This window comes from Triticum urartu, chromosome 5 (assembly GCF_003073215.2).
Source record: "Triticum urartu cultivar G1812 chromosome 5, Tu2.1, whole genome shotgun sequence".
Lineage (NCBI taxonomy): Eukaryota > Viridiplantae > Streptophyta > Magnoliopsida > Poales > Poaceae > Triticum > Triticum urartu.
The window spans coordinates 658008696-658029358 of NC_053026.1; the positions used below are offsets into that span (position 1 = coordinate 658008696).

General features: G+C 43.1%; 1 protein-coding gene across 1 annotated transcript; it reads right to left on the reverse strand.

Annotated features, from left to right (window-relative positions):
• Positions 1 to 9215: 9215 nt before the first annotated feature.
• LOC125507671 (transcription factor bHLH18-like) lies at positions 9216 to 10469 on the reverse strand. The gene is made up of 3 exons (XM_048672172.1): positions 10437 to 10469; positions 9917 to 10318; positions 9216 to 9614 (listed from the first exon to the last, which is right to left on the reverse strand). Exons 1-3 carry the CDS (start codon positions 10467 to 10469, stop codon positions 9216 to 9218), a joined length of 834 nt encoding a protein of 277 aa, XP_048528129.1.
• Positions 10470 to 20663: the final 10194 nt, after the last annotated feature.

Consider the following 20663-nt stretch of genomic DNA (forward strand, 5'->3'; position numbering starts at 1 on the left):
AACATAGCAATGTTCACCATTGAAAACTACTCCATTTCACGTGATGATCGGTTATGGTTTAGTTGATTTGGATCACGTGATCACTTAGATGATTAGAGGGATGTCTATCTAAGTGGGAGTTCTTGAGTAATATGATTAATTGAACTTAAATTTATCATGAACTTAGTCCCTGATAGTATCTTGCTTGTTTATGTTAATTGTAGATAAATGGCCCGTGCTGTTGTTCCGTTAAATTTTAATGCGTTCCTTGAGAAAGCAAAGTTGAAAGATGATGGTAGCAATTACACGGACTGGGTCCGTAACTTGAGGATTATCCTCATTGCTGCACAGAAGAATTACGTCCTGGAAGCACCGCTAGGTGCCAGGCCTGCTGCTGGAGCAACACTAGATGTTATGAACGTCTGGCAGAGCAAAGCTGATGACTACTCAATAGTTCAGTGTGCCACGCTTTACGGCTTAGAATCGGGACTTCAACGACGTTTTGAACGTCATGGAGCATATGAGATGTTCCAGGAGTTGAAGTTAATATTTCAAGCAAATGCCCGGATTGAGAGATATGAAGTCTCCAATAAGTTCTATAGCTGCAAGATGGAGGAGAATAGTTCTGTCAGTGAGCATATACTCAAAATGTCTGGGTATAATAATCACTTGATTCAGATGGGAGTTAATCTTCCAGATGATTGCGTCATTGACAGAATTCTCCAATCACTGCCACGAAGCTACAAGAGCTTTGTGATGAACTATAATATGCAAGGGATGAATAAGACTATTCCCGAGCTCTTCGCAATGCTGAAAGCTGCGGAGGTAGAAATCAAGAAGGAGCATCAAGTGTTGATGGTCAACAAGACCACTAGTTTCAAGAAAAAGGGCAAAGTTAAGAAGAAGGGGAACTTCAAGAAGAAAAGCAAGCAAGTTGCTGATCAGGAGAAGAAACCCAAGTCTGGACCTAAGCCTGAAACTGAGTGCTTCTACTGCAAGCAGACTGGTCACTGGAAGCGGAACTGCCCCAAGTATTTGGCGGATAAGAAGGATGGCAAGGTGAACAAAGGTATATGTGATATACATGTTATTGATGTGTACCTTACTAGAGCTCGCAGTAGCACCTGGGTATTTGATACTGGTTCTGTTGCTAATATTTGCAACTCGAAACAGGGACTACGGATTAAGCGAACACTGGCAAAGGACAAGGTGACGATGCGCGTGGGAAATGGTTCTAAAGTCGATGTGATCGCGGTCGGCACGCTACCTCTACATCTACCTTCGGAATTAATATTAGAACTAAATAATTGTTATTTGGTACCAGCATTGAGCATGAACATTATATCTGGATCTTGTTTAATGCGAGACGGTTATTCATTTAAATCAGAGAATAATGGTTGTTCTATTTATATGAGTAATATCTTTTATGGTCATGCACCTTTGAAGAGTGTTCTATTTTTGATGAATCTCGATAGTAGTAACACACATATTCATAATGTTGAAGCCAAAAGATGCAGAGTTGATAATGATAGTGCAACTTATTTGTGGCACTGCCTTTAGGTCATATCGGTGTAAAGCGCATGAAGAAACTCCATACCGATGGACTTTTGGAACCTCTTGATTATGAATCACTTGGTACTTGCGAACCGTACCTCATGGGCAAGATGACTAAAACACCGTTCTCCGGTACAATGGAGAGAGCAACAGATTTGTTGGAAATCATACATACAGATGTATGTGGTACGATGAATGTTGAGGCTCGTGGCGGATATCGTTATTTTCTCACCTTCACAGATGATTTAAGCAGATATGGGTATATCTACTTAGTGAAGCATAAGTCTGAAACATTTGAAAAGTTCAAAGAATTTCAGAGTGAAGTTGAAAATCATCGTAACAAGAAAATAAAGTTTCTGCGATCTGATCATGGAGGAGAATATTTGAGTTACGAGTTTGGTCTACATCTGAAACAATACGGAATAGTTTCGCAACTCACGCCACCCGGAACACCTCAGCGTAATGGTGTGTCCGAACGTCGTAATCGTACTTTACTTGATATGGTGCGATCTTTGATGTCTCTTACAAATTTACCGCTATCATTTTGGGTTTATGCTTTAGAGACGGCCGCATTCACGTTAAATAGGGCACCATCAAAATCCGTTGAGACGACACCTTATGAACTATGGTTTGGCAAGAAATCAAAGTTGTCGTTTCTTAAAATTTGGGGCTGCGATGCTTATGTGAAAAAGCTTCAACCTGATAAGCTCGAACCCAAATCGGAGAAATGTGTCTTCATAGGATACCCAAAGGAGACTGTTGGGTACACCTTCTATCACAGATCCGAAGGCAAGACATTCGTTGCTAAGAATGGATCCTTTCTAGAGAAGGAGTTTCTCTCGAAAGAAGTGAGTGGGAGGAAAGTAGAACTTGACGAGGTAACTGTACCTGCTCCCTTATTGGAAAGTAGTACATCACAGAAACCTGTTTCTGCGACACCTACACCAATTAGTGAAGAAGATAATGATAATGATCATGAAACTTCAGAACAAGATACTACTGAACCTCGTAGATCAACCAGAGTAAGATCCACGCCAGAGTGGTACGGTAATCCTGTTCTGGAAGTCATGCTACTAGATCATGATGAACCTACGAACTATGAAGAAGCGATGGTGAGCCCAGATTCCAAAAGATGGCTTGAAGCCATGAAATCTGAGATGGGATCCATGTATGAGAACAAAGTATGGACTTTGGTTGACTTGCCCGATGATCGGCAAGCGATTGAGAATAAATGGATCTTCAAGAAGAAGACTGACGCTGACGGTAATATTACTGTCTACAAAGCTCGACTTGTCGCAAAAGGTTTTCGACAAGTTCAAGGGGTTGACTACGATGAGACCTTCTCACCCGTAGCGATGCTTAAGTCTGTCCGAATCATGTTAGCAATTGCCGCATTTTATGATTATGAAATTTGGCAGATGGATGTCAAAACTGTATTCCTGAATGGATTTCTGGAAGAAGAGTTGTATATGATGCAACCGGAAGGTTTTGTCGATCCAAAGGGAGCTAACAAAGTGTGCAAGCTCCAGCGATCCATTTATGGACTGGTGCAGGCCTCTCGGAGTTGGAATAAACGCTTTGATAGTGTGATCAAAGCATTTGGTTTTATACAGACCTTTGGAGAAGCCTGTATTTACAAGAAAGTGAGTGGGAGCTCTGTAGCATTTCTGATATTATATGTGGATGACATATTACTGATTGGAAATGATATAGAATTTCTGGATAGCATAAAGGGATACTTGAATAAGAGTTTTTCAATGAAAGACCTCGGTGAAGCTGCTTACATATTAGGCATAAAGATCTATAGAGATAGATCAAGACGCTTAATTGGACTTTCACAAAGCACATACCTTGACAAGATTTTGAAGAAGTTCAAAATGGATCAAGCAAACAAAGGGTTCTTGCCTGTGTTACAAGGTGTGAAGTTGAGTCAGACTCAATGCCCGACCACTGCAGAAGATAGAGAGAAAATGAAAGATGTTCCCTATGCTTCAGCCATAGGATCTATCATGTATGCAATGCTGTGTACCAGACCTGATGTGTGCCTTGCTATAAGTCTAGCAGGGAGGTACCAAAGTAATCCAGGAGTGGATCACTGGACAACGGTCAAGAACATCCTGAAGTACCTGAAAAGGACTAAGGATATGTTTCTCGTATATGGAGGTGACAAAGAGCTCATCGTAAACGGTTACGTTGATGCAAGCTTTGACACTGATCGGGACGATTTTAAATCGCAAACCGGATACGTGTTTACATTAAACGGTGGAGCTGTCAGTTGGTGCAGTTCTAAACAGAGCGTCATGGCGGGATCTACGTGTGAAGCGGAATACATAGCTGCTTCGGAAGCAGCGAATGAAGGAGTCTGGATGAAGAAGTTCATATCCGATCTAGGTGTCATACCTAGTGCATCGGGTCCAATGAAAATCTTTTGTGACAATACTGGTGCAATTGCCTTGGCAAAGGAATCCAGATTTCACAAGAGAACCAAGCACATCAAGAGACGCTTCAATTCCATCCGAGATCTAGTCCAGGTGGGAGACATAGAGATTTGCAAGATACATACGGATCTGAATGTAGCAGACCCGTTGACTAAGCCTCTTCCACGAGCAAAACATGATCAGCACCAAAGCTCCATGGGTGTTAGAATCATTACTGTGTAATCTAGATTATTGACTCTAGTGCAAGTGGGAGACTGAAGGAAATATGCCCTAGAGGCAATAATAAAGTTATTATTTATTTCCTTATATATCATGATAAAATTTTATTATTCATGCTAGAATTGTATTAACCAGAAACATAATACATGTGTGAATACATAGACAAACAGAGTGTTACTAGTATGCCTCTACTAGACTAGCTTGTTAATCAAAGATGGTTATGTTTCCTAACCATGGACAAAGAGTTGTCATTTGATTAATAGGATCACATCATTAGATGAATGATCCGATTGACATGACCCATTCCATTAGCTTAGCACCCGATCGTTTAGTATGTTGCTATTGCTTTCTTCATGACTTATACATGTTCCTATGACTGAGATTATGGAACTCCCGTTTGCCGGAGGAACACTTTGTGTGCTACCAAACGTCACAACATAACTGGGTGATTATAAAGCAGCTCTACAGGTGTCTCCAAAGGTACATGTTGGGCTGGCGTATTTCGAGATTAGGATTTGTCACTCCGATTGTCGGAGAGGTATCTCTAGGCCCTCTCGGTAATGCACATCACATAAGCCTTGCAAGCATTGCGACTAATGAGTTAGTTGCGGGATGATGGATTAAGGAACGAGTAAAGAGACTTGCCGATAACGAGATTGAACTAGGTATTGGATACCGACGATCGAATCTCGGGCAAGTAACATACCGATGACAAAGGGAACAACGTATGTTGTTATGCGGTCTGACCGATAAAAGATCTTCGTAGAATATGTAGGAGCCAATATGAGCATCCAGGTTCCGCTATTGGTTATTGACCGCAGACGTGTCTCGGTCATGTCTACATTGTTCTCGAACCCGTAGGGTCCGCACGCTTAAGGTTTCGATGACAGTTATATTATGAGTTTATGCATTTTGATGTACCGAAGTTTGTTCGGAGTCCCGGATGTGATCACGGACATGACGAGGAGTCTCGAAATGGTCGAGACATAAAGATTGATATATTGGAAGCCTATATTTGGATATCGGAAGTGTTCCGGGTGAAATCGTGATTTTACCGGATTACCGGGAGGTTACCGGAACCCCTCGGGAGGTATATGGGCCTTAGTGGGCCTTAGTGGAAGAGAGGAGAGGTGGCGAGAGATGGGCCGCGCGCCCCTCCCCCCCTTGGTCCGAATAGGACAAGGAGAGGGGGCCGGCCCCCCTTCCTCCTCTCTCTCCTCTTCCCCCCCCCCTCCACGAATCCTATTCCAACTAGGAAAGGCGGAGGGAGTAGGACTCCTCCTGGCGCGCCTCTCCTGGCCGGCCGCACTCCCCCCTTGAGCCTTTATATACGGAGGCAGGGGCACCTCCTAGAGACACAAGTTGATCCACGTGATCATATTCTTAGCCGTGTGCGGTGCCCCCTTCCACCATAGTCCTCGATAATATTGTAGCGGTGCTTAGGCGAAGCCCTGCGACGGTAGTACATCAAGATCATCACCACGCCGTCGTGCTGACAGAACTCTTCCCTGACACTTTGCTGGATCGGAGTCCGGGGATCGTCATCGAGCTGAACGTGTGCTAGAACTCGGAGGTGCCGTAGTTTCGGTGCTTGATCGGTCGGGCCGTGAAGACGTATGACTACATCAACCAAGTTAACGCTTCCGTTGTCGATCTACAAGGGTACCTAGATCATACTCTCCCCTCTCGTTGCTATGCATCACCATGATCTTGCGTGTGCGTAGGAATTTTTTTGAAATTACTACGTTACCCAACAGAGAGAGGGCGTGCGCTGGGCTGGGTATCCATGGGGGAAGGTGACGTTTGGGTTGAACCCACCGTGCGCGTCCCCGTCGGCGTAGCCCGGCGAGGGCGATTTCCATGGCTGCGGAGAGCCGACGCCTTGCTGGCCTTAGGGTGCGTACTGGGCGTGGCTTTCAGGTGGATTCATCATCCCCGCGCGAGTCGCCTCGGCCTCGATTTGGTCCGCCAAGGCAGCCGCAGCCGCGCGCGCCATGTTGTCGCGGGCCTTCTTGGCGATGGCCCTATTCCGTCGGTCGGCGGTGACAGCCTCCCGCCGCTGAACTTCCGCCCTCCACTCGGCGTTTGACATGCCCGGTGGCTTGATCGGCGGCGCCCTCGGCTTCCCCTGCTTTGGCTGGGCGACGGAGGCGGTCGCGGTTGCCGCCGCGCGGGGGGCGACGTACTTCTTCGGTGGCATGGCAGCCGGCTGGGAGGGAGGCGAGCGGGAAGGAGATTGGCGGGAGGAAGGAAGTGGGGAAAATGCGGGAAGAAACGGCAGGAACAAGCGCTCACCTCGTCGACAGGGCGGACCCACGCGCCCTTTTCGCTTGTGCCGGCGCCCCAGGCGCCCCCCAGGAAGCCGGGTTCGGCCTGGGTCCGCCGGCACCAGTTTCGCCCTGAGCCGGCGAAATACGGGCTTCTGAGGACGCGACTGGGCCGTTTTTTCGGCACCGGCGCGGCAAAAACGCCTGGGGAGGACCTGTTGGGGGCGCGGCTGGAGATGCTCTAAGCTTTGATGAGTTTGCTTGCGTCTTCTTGTGCTACTAATTGAACACCTAGGGCTAGCAGAACCATCTTGTTGGCACATTGCATTCGGGTGGCATCTGATATTTTGTTTGGGGAATGCACAGCTAGCCAAAAGGCTAGCTCCAACAGAAGTAAATAATTTACAAGGCTGGTCTTTTGAGTTGTCAGGATATCATAAATCAATCTTGTAAAGGATACTATGTTATCACAGATATACAAAAGTAAGACTTGTGTGTTTAAATTTACAAGTAGTTTTGCTCACTGACGAGGTTTGCTCACCTTATCTCTAACTTTCACATATATTATATGCTGTTGTATTCAGCTAACTTTGATTATTATACCATTTGCACGCAGGATCAAACGGCGTGGTCCATGTCTAATCATAGACCCACGTACGATGAGGTTGATCTGACTGTGAAAGGTGCCATCAAAATATGAAATTAAATACCTTTTCAGCTTAATCAGACGAAGTTAGTGAACTTTGAAGAGTTTGCTTGCGTCAACTTGTGCTAGTAAGTAAATACCTATGTCTAGCAGAACCATCTTGTTGGCACGTTGTATATGGATCGCATCTAAATATTTTGTTGGTCCATTCAGTAGTTCTTTTACTAGTTGGTAGATGATCTGTTCTAGTTACCGGTTCTTTAGGACCCTTCGCTGTCTGCCTGGTCAGCCATTGGTCCATGGTGCAAACGCGCACTTGGAGCTAGCCTCTACGACGGACCCACTATGACCGCTCTCTAGTAGGTATAGAGTGGGCGTCTTCATCTGTTGTGCATGCGCTGATGCGCATCACGCAATTGGCTCGTGATGGCCTGCACGGGAATTTGACTCCTCATGCTCTGTGTTGTCGAGGGCGATGTGGTGTGGGCACCATGCATGGAGTGAGAGGGACATCGGTGACTTCTCTTGCTTCTAGATAAGACCGTGGTGGGTGATGGATTTTCTACTACTTGGCTTCCTACTAGGTATTGGTCGCGTTGGTGGCCCCAGTTTTTCAACGTTTTGGGTGTGGGGAGGAAATATAGTCGCTCTCTTTTTGCCCGCTGGGTAAATCCCCACGCTTCACAGGTCAAGGCTGTGCCCATTGGGTAAGAAGGGGTCTCTTTGTGCCCTTGCTGGTTAAACCTACGTGTTTTTTCCTCCTTGTTGTGGCTGGCCCTGCATGATATGGGCCCCGCTTGTCGGTCCAAGGGGTAGCATCGGTTGGGTTATTTTGAAACTTACAACACTTCGATGGGTGGGCTTTTTTTTTTTTTGAAATTCGATGGTGGGCTTGTGAGAGCTGCATGGTTCTACTGTGGTCACGTTAGTTGTATCCTAGTGGGTGGGTTCGCAGCTTTTCCTCTCCCATCTTTGTGCCTTTTCTAGATTGACATTTCTCTAGCTGTCGTTGGGTCCGTCTACCGTGTGCCCCGCTTGCCAGTGGGTATGGGGTTTGGCTGTGCTCTTTCGTCTGTAGTGATACTATGTGCCACCCTTTTCTTCCTCCGGCACCCCTAGTCCTCTCCCATTCTCGCTTCGCCACCTCTTCCTCCATATGCTTGCTGGTTGTTCCACCTTAGCACTGGCTTCGACTTTCACTCTAACCCTCATCATGGTTGTGGCTCCTTTGGTCGCTGCGTACGGTTGAGGTTCGGATCTCCGTTGTCTTGTGCAATGGCACCGTCGTTTTCACTCTTACATGCCGCCGTCCATTTTTGTTTGGCTTGGCTTGTAATAAAGAAATAAAGAAAAGAAGATAAGAGAAGAGAAGAAAGCAAATAAAGGACAGAAAGAAAAAAAGATTTACCGAGTGCTCTTTCTCGGCTACTCAGCAAAGGTGACTGCACCACTACCCTCCTGTCAACCACGCTGACGGCGGACACGTGTCACATGATTTACCGATTGCCATCCTTAAAACAGTCGGTCAAACGTGGCTTTGCCGAGTTTTTCATTCTGAATGTTGAGTATTTTTTTTTACATGCACTTGGTTTAATTAGGTGGTCATTCGGTGAGTCCTGAAGGAATGCACTCGGCAAAGCCGCACACACTCAGCATCTCCCCTGCAGTGATTCATACACGGTTTTTGTATGTAGAACATTCTTGTCGACCGAATACATTGGAACAAGGAATCAGAGGAAATCTGGTTACTCACAAAAAATGTAACTTCTCTATATTGAAAAAAGTAGCACTTCAGCGGGTTGCTCAGGACAGGTAAACTGAAATCGTTACAGAGTTCACACAACACTCATAGAAATGGATACCACGGCCACACTCAGAAAGTAAAAGGGGGAAGGTCTAATCATTTGTACAAATAGCTTCCGTTAATTCTACCGAGTTCCAGCTGAAGCTTCTGAGAGCCATTTTCAGGTTCTTCACCAGCTCAACTGCAGACGAAAACCCCGCTTCGATCTGCACAGAAGTGAACATGTCAATCTTTTGATATTTCATTAGTAGTAGACTAGCCACCGCAGTTTATTTTCTTGCAAGTTATAACCGGATTTGCACAATGTATTACTGGCAGAGAGGACTTGCCTTTGCGGTGATGGTGATGTTGAGGCAGGAGTCTGTGAACGGTAGGACGTTGGTGGTTATGATGGAGAGGCCCTGGTTCTCGAGCTCGGAGAGCACCATCACCAGCACCCCCCTCCTCTCCTTGCAGCAGATTTTCAGGAGCACCGTGTTCCCGCGGGTGCTGGCCTCGACATCCACCGGGCTCGAGTCCCCGGAGCTGGAGCCGCTCCCGCTGGGGCCTGCTGAGTCGTCCTTGTCGGCGGCGGATATGCTGCACTTGCTCTCGAACAAGGTGCACTCTGGCGACTTTAGCAGGCCTTGCTCTCCCAGGGCCTTCACCTTTTCCTCCAGCTGCTTCACGTAGTCGATGGCGCTCCCAAGCAAAGAGATCTTGTCCGCCTAAAAGAAATGGCTAATTAAGCTGCAGGCATGCTCACACAGATGCCATTGCCAAAGTTGTCTTGTCACATACTTCCACCGTTTCTTTTTACTCCGCATATAAGTTTGACGTCAAACTTCATATAACTTTGATCAAATTTATATTTAAACATAACAACATCAAATATATTAAAGTTGTGTAATATGAAAATTAATTAATTATGCATCTATAAACATGGTGAAGATATATTTTTTCTATAAACATGACCAAGCTTTATGAAGTTTGACCTCAGAAACGAACTAAAAAGAAACAAAGGGGGTACCTTCCTGACGCCAGCTGGGACAATGGTGGCCAGGGACACGAACTGCCGCTGCAGCTTCTCCCGCCGCTTGCGCTCTGCAATGACGTGCTCATGCGCGCTCGCCGTCGCCCTGCCCCGCCTCGCAGGCGCCTGCAGCTGCTGCCTCGTACCCTGAACTTGGAGTCCACCGTAGGATCCTCCGGAGAAGTTGTGGGTGCTAGCCTCGGCAGCGGCGAAGGAGAGGAAGTTGGCTGATGGTGACAGAGCCGGATATGGCTGCCCCAGCTCGTTCAAGCTCTCGCCCCCAAAGCTCGGGGAATTGGAGCTGCGACATGGATAGAACGACGTGTAGTACTGGCCTTGATGGTCAGGTAGCGGCTCCTCTTGCTGGTACATGTAAGCTAGCTCCTCCTCATACTGTTCCTGACATTGGCCATTGCAATAAAAGTTACTCCCTGCGATAAATATTACTTGTCGCTGGTTTAGTACAACTTTAGTTTATATGTACACGTAATTAGTAGGAGCAGATTGATGTGCTTACCGTCTCTGTGAGCCACTGCTTTGGTTGCTCCATCATATATATCAGTGCCTACGCAGCAAGAGCTTTGACCTTTGATCACTTGTAGAAGCGCATGCAGATCGGTAATGAACACCGGAGAAAGTAGAATTTCTGGCCAAGGCATATATGTACCTGAAACCTCTCTCCCTTGGGTTTCTTGTGTTCTCTTCTTTCTTGGCTTCCTTGCTGTCCTGCTTATATATTGCTGTGAACTTCCGGCCGTTGCTGGTCAGAAGATGCAATTCTGTTGCACATTTGATTCGGCAGTGACCCGCATGTTCCTGTTTTCCATTCTCAACGCCTTTTTTCTCTCCGGTGCTTGGCTTACCTTTGAGTTGACGTCAACGCTCGCATCTCAAAAGATCTCATGCTTTTTCAATCAATCCACTAGAGAGAGTTCTAATCTGAAACTGGTAGTTTGCAAAGAGATACCTCGATAATACACGTCGGAATATGAAACTAATATTATGTCTGTGATGAAAACTCTTCTCCTAAACCCTAAACCCTAAAGCCCCGGAAAAAAAACTTCTACTTGTAAGGCGCAACAACGATGATTTGCGACATTACCTTGTTGAAGATGTTGTCTCTATTTGCCGATGTGCTGGTATTCATTGGCCGATCCCTTCTTAAAGGCATTAATGGGAAGAATTTGACTTAGTCGTATGTGTTAATTTCATATCTTGTAATAATTCGGCCATGGTTACCTTTAGTCTATACTCTGCTTAATAGTTACGGGCTTGCTAAAAATCAGTCGACTGAGATTTAACGAAGTCTCAGTCGACCTTGCAGCATTTTGTTCCATCGTTTGCAACATTTTTTCCTGCCGGTTGCAACATCCATCTTACTGGTTGTAGCATGGCGTTCCTCATCGATTGCAGCACATCATCTCACCGGTTGCAACCTTCTTCTTTGATGGTTGTAGCATTTTTACCAGAACGGTTGTTACATATGTTGTCGTTGCTTGCAGTATCGTTGCAACATTTTTCATTGCCATTTGCAACATCCAGCCATGCCGCTTGCAGCACCACAACTACGCTGACGTCACTCGACTGAGTTCTAGACAGACCCTAATAATTAATAGGAATAGTTGCGTGCATCAGGATGTGTATAGACCCGGGGTTTCAACCTCCTTTTCAGAAAAAAAATACACCCTAGGAGAGTGGCTTCAAATAGAAGTGCATATGAAAGAAAATTGTTCAGAATCAACTAGCTGGAAAGTACAAACGTGAGGAGGGCACGAGAAGAGGATAGCTGACTTATATTTGTTAATTTACTTTGATCCCATCAACGATGTTAAGGCGTTAAACTACTAGATCATGTTGTCGCATTATTGTATAGGTGCACGCGCAACTTGGAATATTTTATGGCATCTTTGGGCTGACCAACATTGTTGCCAGGAGCAACCTTGCTGCGTATAAGATTGCGATGCAAATATTTGTCTAGATTGTGTTGCTTCTTTTAATTCCAAATTGCTTATCTCTCAAAACCACATGGCCTACTCAGTAATCAGTTAATCACTAAATTGCTTGACTATATTTATGCACTAATTAACACAGCCAACTTGATCAACAATACAACCTAAAACTCTGCATCCTGTACTAAAGCATCATTTTCCATGGCCTTCTCAACTTGTCTAGTACACCGGTGGATTGTCAACGCCAACAAATTACTCTAATGGGCCAGTTGGGTTAGTTAGCCAAAATACAACCAAAACTCTGTACAATGTACTACTCCATTATTTTCCATGTCCTTCTTAACATGTCTAGTAGACTAGTGGATTGCCAGCATCAACATATTACTCCATTGGACCACTTGAGTTAGTTACCCAAAATGCATCCACATGCAAATGCCATGATTAAGTACATTTTCAGCTTAATTAGAAAAAGTTGGTAAACTTTGAGGAGTATGTGTGTGCCAACGTGTGCTACTAACTGAACACCTACGTCTGGCAGATCCATCTTGTTGGCACACTGCATTATATTCAGATCGCATATGAATATTTTGTTTGTGAAATGTATAGCTAAAGCAAATAGCATCTTTATAATCACCCAGTTACGTTGCGACGTTTGATAGCACACAAGGCATTCCTCCGGTATCCGGAAGTTGCATAATCTCATAGTCGAAGGAATATGTATTTGACATGAAGAAAGCAATAGCAATAAAATTAAACGATCATTATGCTAATCTAACGGATGGGTCTTGTCCATCACATCATTCTTCTAATGATGTGATCCCGTTATCAATGACAACACATGTCTATGGTTAGGAGACCTTAACCATCTTTGATCAACAAGTTAGTCTAGTAGAGGCTCACTAGGGACACAGTGTTTGTTTACGTATTCACACATGTATTAAGGTTTTCGATCGATACAATTCTAGCATGTAATAGACCTTTATCATGATTTAGGAAATATAATAATAACCATTTTATTATTGCCTCTAGGGCATATTTTCATCAATCTCCCACTTGCACTAGAGTCAATGATCTAGTTTACATCGCCATGTGATTGACACCCATAGTTCACATCGCCATGTGACCAACACCCAGAGAGTTTACTAGAGTCAATAATCTAGTTCACATCACCATGTGATTAACACCCAAAGAGTACTAAGTTGTGATCATGTTTTGTTTGCGAGAGAAGTTTAGTCAACGGGGCTGTCATATTCAGATCCGTATGTATTTTGCAAATTTCTATGTCTACAATGCTCTGCATGGAGCTAGTTTAGCTAATTGCCCCCACTTTCAATATGTATCCAGATTGAGACTCATAGTCATCTGAATCGGTGTCAAAGCTTGCATCGACGTAACCTTTTACGACGAACTCTTTTTCATCTCCATAACCGAGAAATATTTCCTTAGTACTCTAAGAGTAATTTTGATCGTTGTCTAGTGATCTACTCCTGGATAACTATTGCACCCCTTTGCCAAACTCATGGCAAGGTACAGAATAGGTCTGGTACACAGCATGGCATACTTTATAGAACCTATGGCTGAGGCATAGGGAATGACTTTCATTCTATCTTATGCCGTGGTCGGGCTTTGAGTCTTACTCAACTCCACACCTTACGATACAGGCAAGAACTCCTTCTTTGACTGATCCATTTTGAACTCCTTCAAAATCTTGTCAAGGTATGTATTCATTGAAAAATCTTATCAAGCGTCTTGATCTATCTCTATAGATCTTGATGCCTAATATGTAAGCAGCTTCACCGAGGTCTTTCATTGAAAAATTCTTATTCAAGTATCCTTTTATGCTATCCAGAAATTCTATATCATTTCCAATTAGCAATATGGCATCCACATATAATATCAGAAATGCTACAGAGCTCCCACTCACTTTCTTGGAAATACAGGCTTCACCATAAGTCTGTATAAAATCATATGCTTTGATCACCTCATCAAAGTGTATATTCCAACTCCGAGATGCTTGCAATAGTCCATAGATGGATCGCTGGAGCTTGCACACTTTGTTAGCACCTTTAGGATCAACAAAAACTTCTGGTTGCATCATATACAACTCTTCTTTAATATCCATTAAGGAATGCAGTTTTTGACATCCATTTGCCAGATTTCATAATTATAAAATACAACCATTGCTAATATGATTCGGACTTGACTTAAGCATCGCTACAGGCGAGAAAGTCTCATCGTAGTCAACTCCTTGAACTTGTCAAAAACCTTTCGCGACAAGTCGAACTTTGTAGATGGTGACATTACCATCAACGTCTGTCTTCTTCTTGAAGACCCATTTATTCTCAATGGCTTGCCGATCATCGGGCAAGTCCACCAAAGTCCACACTTTGTTCTCATACATGGATCCTATCTTAGATTTCACGGCCTCAAGCCATCTATCGGAATCACGGCCTCAAGCCATCTATCGGAATCTGGGCTCATCATAGCTTCTTCGTAGTTCGTAGGTTTGCCATGGTCTAGTAACATGGCTTCCAGGACAGGATTACCGTACCACTCTGGTGTGGAACGTGCTTTGTTCGACCTAGGAGGTCCAGTAGTAACTTGATCTGAAGTTTCATGATTATCATCATTAGCTTCCTCTCTAGTTGGTGTAGGCATCACGGTAACTGTTTTCTCTGATGTACTACTTTCTAATTCGAGAGAAGGTACAACTACCTCATCAAGTTCTACTTTCCTCCCACTCACTTCTTTCGAGAGAAAATCCTTCTCTATATATAAAAGACCCATTGTTAGCAACAAAGATCTTGCCTTCAGATCTATGGTAGAGGTATACCCAATAGTTTCTTTTTGGTATCCTATGAAGACGCACTTCTCCTATTTGGGTTCGAGCTTATCAGGCTGAAGCCTTTCGACATAAGTGTCGCAACCCCAAACTTTAAGAAACGACAGCTTAGGTTTCTTACCAAACCATAGTTCATATGGTGTCGTCTCAACGGATTTATATGGTGCCCTATTTAACGTAAATGTGGCTGTTTCTAATGCATAACCCCAAAACGATAGTGGTAAATCAATAAGAGACATCATAGAATGCACCATATCCAATAAAGCACGGTTACGATGTTCGGATACACCATTACGCTGTGGTGTTCCAAGAGGCGTGAGTTGTGAGACAATTCCACATTGTTTTAAATGAAGGCCAAACTCGTAACTCAAATATTCGCCTCCGCGATCAGATCGTAGAAACTTCATTTTCTTGTTAAGATGATTCTCCACTTCACTCTGAAATTCTTTGAACTATTCAAATGTTTCATACTTGTGTTTCATCAAGTAGATATATCCATACCTACTCAAATCATCTGTGAAGGTTAGAAAATAACGATACCCGTTGTGTGCTTGAACACTCATCGGACCGCATACAGTGGTATGTATTATTTCTAGTAAGTCATTAGCTCACTCCATTGTTCTGAAGAACGGAGTTTTAGTCATCTTGCCCATGAGATATGGTTTGCAAGTATCAAAGGATTCATAATCAAGTGATTTCAAAAGTCCATCTGCATGGAGTTTCTTCACACGCTTTACACCAATATGACCTAAACGGTAGTGCCACAAGTATGTTGCACTATCATTATCAACTTTCCATCTTTTGACATCAATATTATGAATATGTGTATCACTACAATCGAGATTCAATAAACCATTCATATTGGGTATATGACAATAGAAGGTTTTATTCATGTATACAGAACAACAATTATTCTCTGACATAAATGAATAAATTTATTGCAATAAACATGATCTAATCATATTCATGCTCAACACAAACACCAAATAACATTTATTTGTTTTAACACTAATCCTGAAGGTAGAGGGACTGTAAGATGGTGATCATATCAACCTTGGAATCATTCCTAACATACATCGTCACCTCGCTTTTAACTAGTCTCTGCTACTCCTGTTTCGAGTTACTAATCTTAGCAACTGAACCAGTATCAAATACCTAGGGGTTAGTACGAAGACTAGTAAAATACACATCAATAACATGTATATCAAATATACCTTTGTTCACTTTGCCATCTTTCTTATCCGCCAAGTATGTGGGGCAGTTCCACTTCCAGTGACTATTTCCTTCGCAGTAGAAGCACTCAGTTTCAGGCTTGGGTCCAGTTTTGGGCTTCTTCACGGGAGCGGCAACATGCTTGCCATTCTTATTGAAGTTCACTTTATTTCCCTTGCCCTTTTCTTGAAACTAGTGGTCTTGTTAACCATCAACACCTGATGCTCTTTCCTGATATCTATCTTCGCCGATTTCAGCATCACGAAGAGCTCAACAATCATCTTCGTCATCCCTTGCATATTATAGTTCATCACAAAATTCTAGTAGCTTGGTGATAGTGACTAGAGAACTTTGTCAGTCACTATCTTATATGAAAGATTAACTCCCACTTGATTCAAGTGATTGTAGTACCCAGACATTTTGAGTACATGCTCACTGGCTGAGCTATTCTCCTCCATCTTGTAGGAAAAATACTTGTCAGAGGTCTCATACCTCTTAACACGGGCATGAATCTGAAATACCAATTTTCAGCTCTTGGAACATCTCATATTCTTCGTGGCATTCAAAATGTTTTTGAAGTCCTGGTTCTAAGCCGTAAAGCATGGCGCACTAAACTATCAAGTAGTCATCATATCGAGCTTGCAAAACGTTCATAATGTCTGCATCTGCTCCTGCAATAGGCCTGTCACCTAGCGGTGCATCAAGGACATAATTCTTCTGTGCAGCAATGAGGATAACCCTCAAATCACTGACCCAGTCCGCATCATTGCTACTATCATCTTTCAACTTAGTTTTCTCTAGGAACATATCAAAAAAAATAGGGGAGGTACATCACGAGCTATTGATCTACAACATAGATATGCAAATACTATCAGGACTAAGTTCATGATTAATTAAGTCCATGTTCGTGTCTCAAACCGGTACTAAAGGTCCCATTTTCAAACTCTAACCCCCCTGTGGATCACCTTTTCAGTTTTGTAAAAAGCAAAAGAAAATTATAAAAACTTCAAAAATTAAAATCCTTCGAGATGTAGGTATGTTACTACATCTACTAGTTAGGAACATTTAAAAACTTAAATTTGGACACGTTTTGCAAAAGTGTAGGGAAAATGTAAAACGGCTATAACTTTTGCATACGATGTCAGAAAAAATCGTATAATATATCAAAATGTTCAGCACGAAAATCCGCATCCGATTTTGATTGCCTATGGCTTGTTTGCAAATTTTTAGAATCCTCAAATTCCAAAAGGGAAAAAAGATATGCTCAAATTTCAGTTTTTTTTGAATTTTGGTTAAATTTGGTCAAACTATGGTCAAACTACTTATTCAAAAAGTATTAGTGTTACTAAATAATTATTCAAGAATATTAGTGTTACTAAATAATTATTTCATTTTTTTGAATTTTGGTCAAATCTAGTCAAACTGTGGTCAAACAAGGGTCAAACTATGGTCAAACTACTTATTCAAGAAATATTAGTGTTACTAAATAATTATTCAAGAATATTAGTGTTTCTAAATAATTATTTCATTTTTTTGAATTTTGGTCAAATCTGGTCAAACTGTGGTCAAACTATGGCCAAACTACTTATTCAAGAAATATTAGTGTTACTAAATAATTATTCAAGAATATTAGTGTTACTAAATAATTATTTCAATTTTTTTGAATTTTGGTCAAATCTGGTCAAACTATGGTCAAACTACTTATTCAAGAAATATTAGTGTTACTAAATAATTATTGTTTTTTAGAATAATAGTTTGAAACTCAAACAGTGAAACATGTGACTTCATGCTCAAGCTAAACTCCTGAGGGTTAATACGATTGACATCTTACTATTGTCAGGAAAACAACAAGTGCAGACTTGGAAATGAGTGGGAATAGAACCCAGAAGTTAAGCGTGCTCAGGCTGGAGTAGTGAGAGGATGGATGACCGTCCGGGAAGTTAGATGATTTGGAATGATGAGGGGTGATTAGAGATTAGAGATTAAATTGAGTAGTGATGAGGGTGATTAGAGATTAGAGGTTAAAATAATTCAGAAATTTGAAAATCGGGAAAAAAATTCAATTTTTTTTAGAAAATTTTAAAAACAAATTCATAAAATTTCCTTTAGTCCCGGTTGGTGTAACCAACCGGGACTAAAGGTGGACCTCCAGGCAGTGGCCACGTGGAGGGCCTTTAGTCCCGGTTGGTGTAAGAACCGGGACTAAAGGGGGGGAGGCTTTAGTAACGACCCTTCAGTCCCGGTTCAGGAACCGGGACTAAAGGCCCTTATGAACCAGGACTAAAGGCCCTTATTCTACTAGTGTATGTTGATCATATATACTATATGACTCATGTTTGACCTTTTGGTCTCCTGTGTTCGGAGACCATGTCTGTACATGCGAGGCTTGTCAAGTTTAACCCAAGTATTCTCTGCATGTGCAAAACCGTCTTACACCCGTTGTATGTGAATGTAGAGTTTATCACACCCGATCATCATGTGGTGTCTTGAAACAATGAATTATAGCAACTGTGCATACTCAGAGAGAACACTTTTATCTTGAAATTAAGTGAAGGGATCAGGTTATAATGCTACCGCTGTTCTAAGCAAAATAAGATACATAAAAGATAAGTATCAATGCAATCAAAATATTTGACATGATATGGCCATCATCATCTTGTGCTTTTGATCTCCATCTCCAAAGCATCGTCATGATCACCCTCGTAGCATCGTGGTCATCTCGCCAACTATTGCTTCTACAACTATTGCTAACGCATAGCGATAAAGTAAAGCAATTACATGGCGATTGCATTTCATACAATAAAGAGACAACCATAAGGCTCCTGCTGGTTGCCTGATATCTTACAAAACAGGATCATCTCATACAATAACGTATATCGCATCATGTCTTGACCATATCAGATAAGAACATACCCTGCAAAAACAATTTAGGCATCCTCTAGTTTGTTGTTGCAAGTTTTATGTTGCTGCTATGGGTTTCTAGCAAGACCATTCTAACCTACGGCAAAAACCACAAAGGTGATTCGTCAAGTTTGTTGTTTTAACCTTCTTCAAGGACTGGCCATAGTAAAATTTGATTCAACTAAAGTAGGAGAAACAGACACCGACCAACCACCTTTATGCAAAACTAGATGCATGTCAGTCGGTGGAACCGGTCTCATGTGCGTGGACATGTAAGGTTGGTCCAGGCCGCTTCATCCCACAATACCGCCGAATCAAAATAAGACGTTGGTGGTAAGTAGTATGACTATCACCGCCCACAACTCTTTGTGTTCTACTTGTGCATATCATCTACGCATAGACCTGTGATACGTCTCCAACGTATCTACTTTTCCAAACACTTTTGACCTTGTTTTGGACTCTAACTTGCATGATTTGAATGGCACTAACCCGGACTGATGCTGTTTTCAACAGAATTGCCATGGTGTTATTTTTGTGCAGAAATAAAAGTTCTCGGAATGACCTGAAAATTCACGGAGACACGTTTTGGAATTTATAAAAAATACTGGCGAAAGAATCAGCATAAGGAGGCCCACACCCTATCCACGAGGGTGCAAGGCGCACCCTGGGGCGCACCCCCTGCCTCGTGGGCCCCCCGAGGCTCCACCGACGTCAACTCCAACTCTATTTGTTCACGTTCGGGAAGAAATAAATCAGAGAGAAGGATTCATCGCGTTTTACGATACGGAACCACCGCAAAGCCCTAATCTTCATCGGGAGGGCTGATCTGGAGTCCGTTCGGGGCTCCGGAGAGGGGAATCCGTCGCCATCGTCATCATCAACCCTCCTCCTCCACCAATTTCATGATGCTCACCGCCGTGCATGAGTAATCCCATCGTAGGCTTGCTGGACGGTGATGGGTTGGATGAGATTGATAATCCCAAGTGCAGGGAATCATCGTAGCAATTCCCAATGGTGGAAGTGATATGTATGGAGTGTCGAAACCACAAGGAACTAAAGGTAAGATAAATATTCTCTTAAGCCCTATCTGCCGCCAATACGACTCTATGTACACCGAACGCTTGCTTCCAACTAGAAACGATAAATAAAAGTACGTTGTGGGTATGAAGAGGGTAACTTTGCATGGTATCGGAGAGATAAAATATAAAAGTAGGGGCTGTTATCATAAAGTTAGAATATATTACTAAATATTATAAACAGCGAGTGAGGAATAATGATGGATCGGTGTGCGGAATTGTCTTAGGCAATTGTTAACAAGAACGGTGGTCGTCATTGCAATTTCATATGAGGGAGAGGCATAAGCTAACATACTTTCTCTTCTTAGATCATATGCACTTATGATTGGTGAGGGAGTCCTGGATTAGGGGGTCTCCGGACAGCCAGACTATATCCTTTGGCCGGACTGTTGGACTATGAAGATACAAGATTGAAGACTTCGGCCCGTGTTCGGATGGGACTCTACTTGGCGTGGAAGGCAAGCTAGGCAATACGGATATGTATATCTCCTCCTTTGTAACCGACCTTGTGTAAGCTTAGCCCCCTCCGGTGTCTATATAAACCAGAGGGTTTTAGTCCGTAGGACAACAACAATCATACCATAGGCTAGCTTCTAGGGTTTAGCCTCTCCGATCTCGTGGTAGATCAACTCTTGTAATACCCATATCATCAAGAATAAATCAAGCAGGACGTAGGGTTTTACCTCCATCAAGAGGGCCCGAACCTGGGTAAAACATCGTGTCCCCTGCCACCTATTACCATCCGCCTTAGACGCACAGTTCGG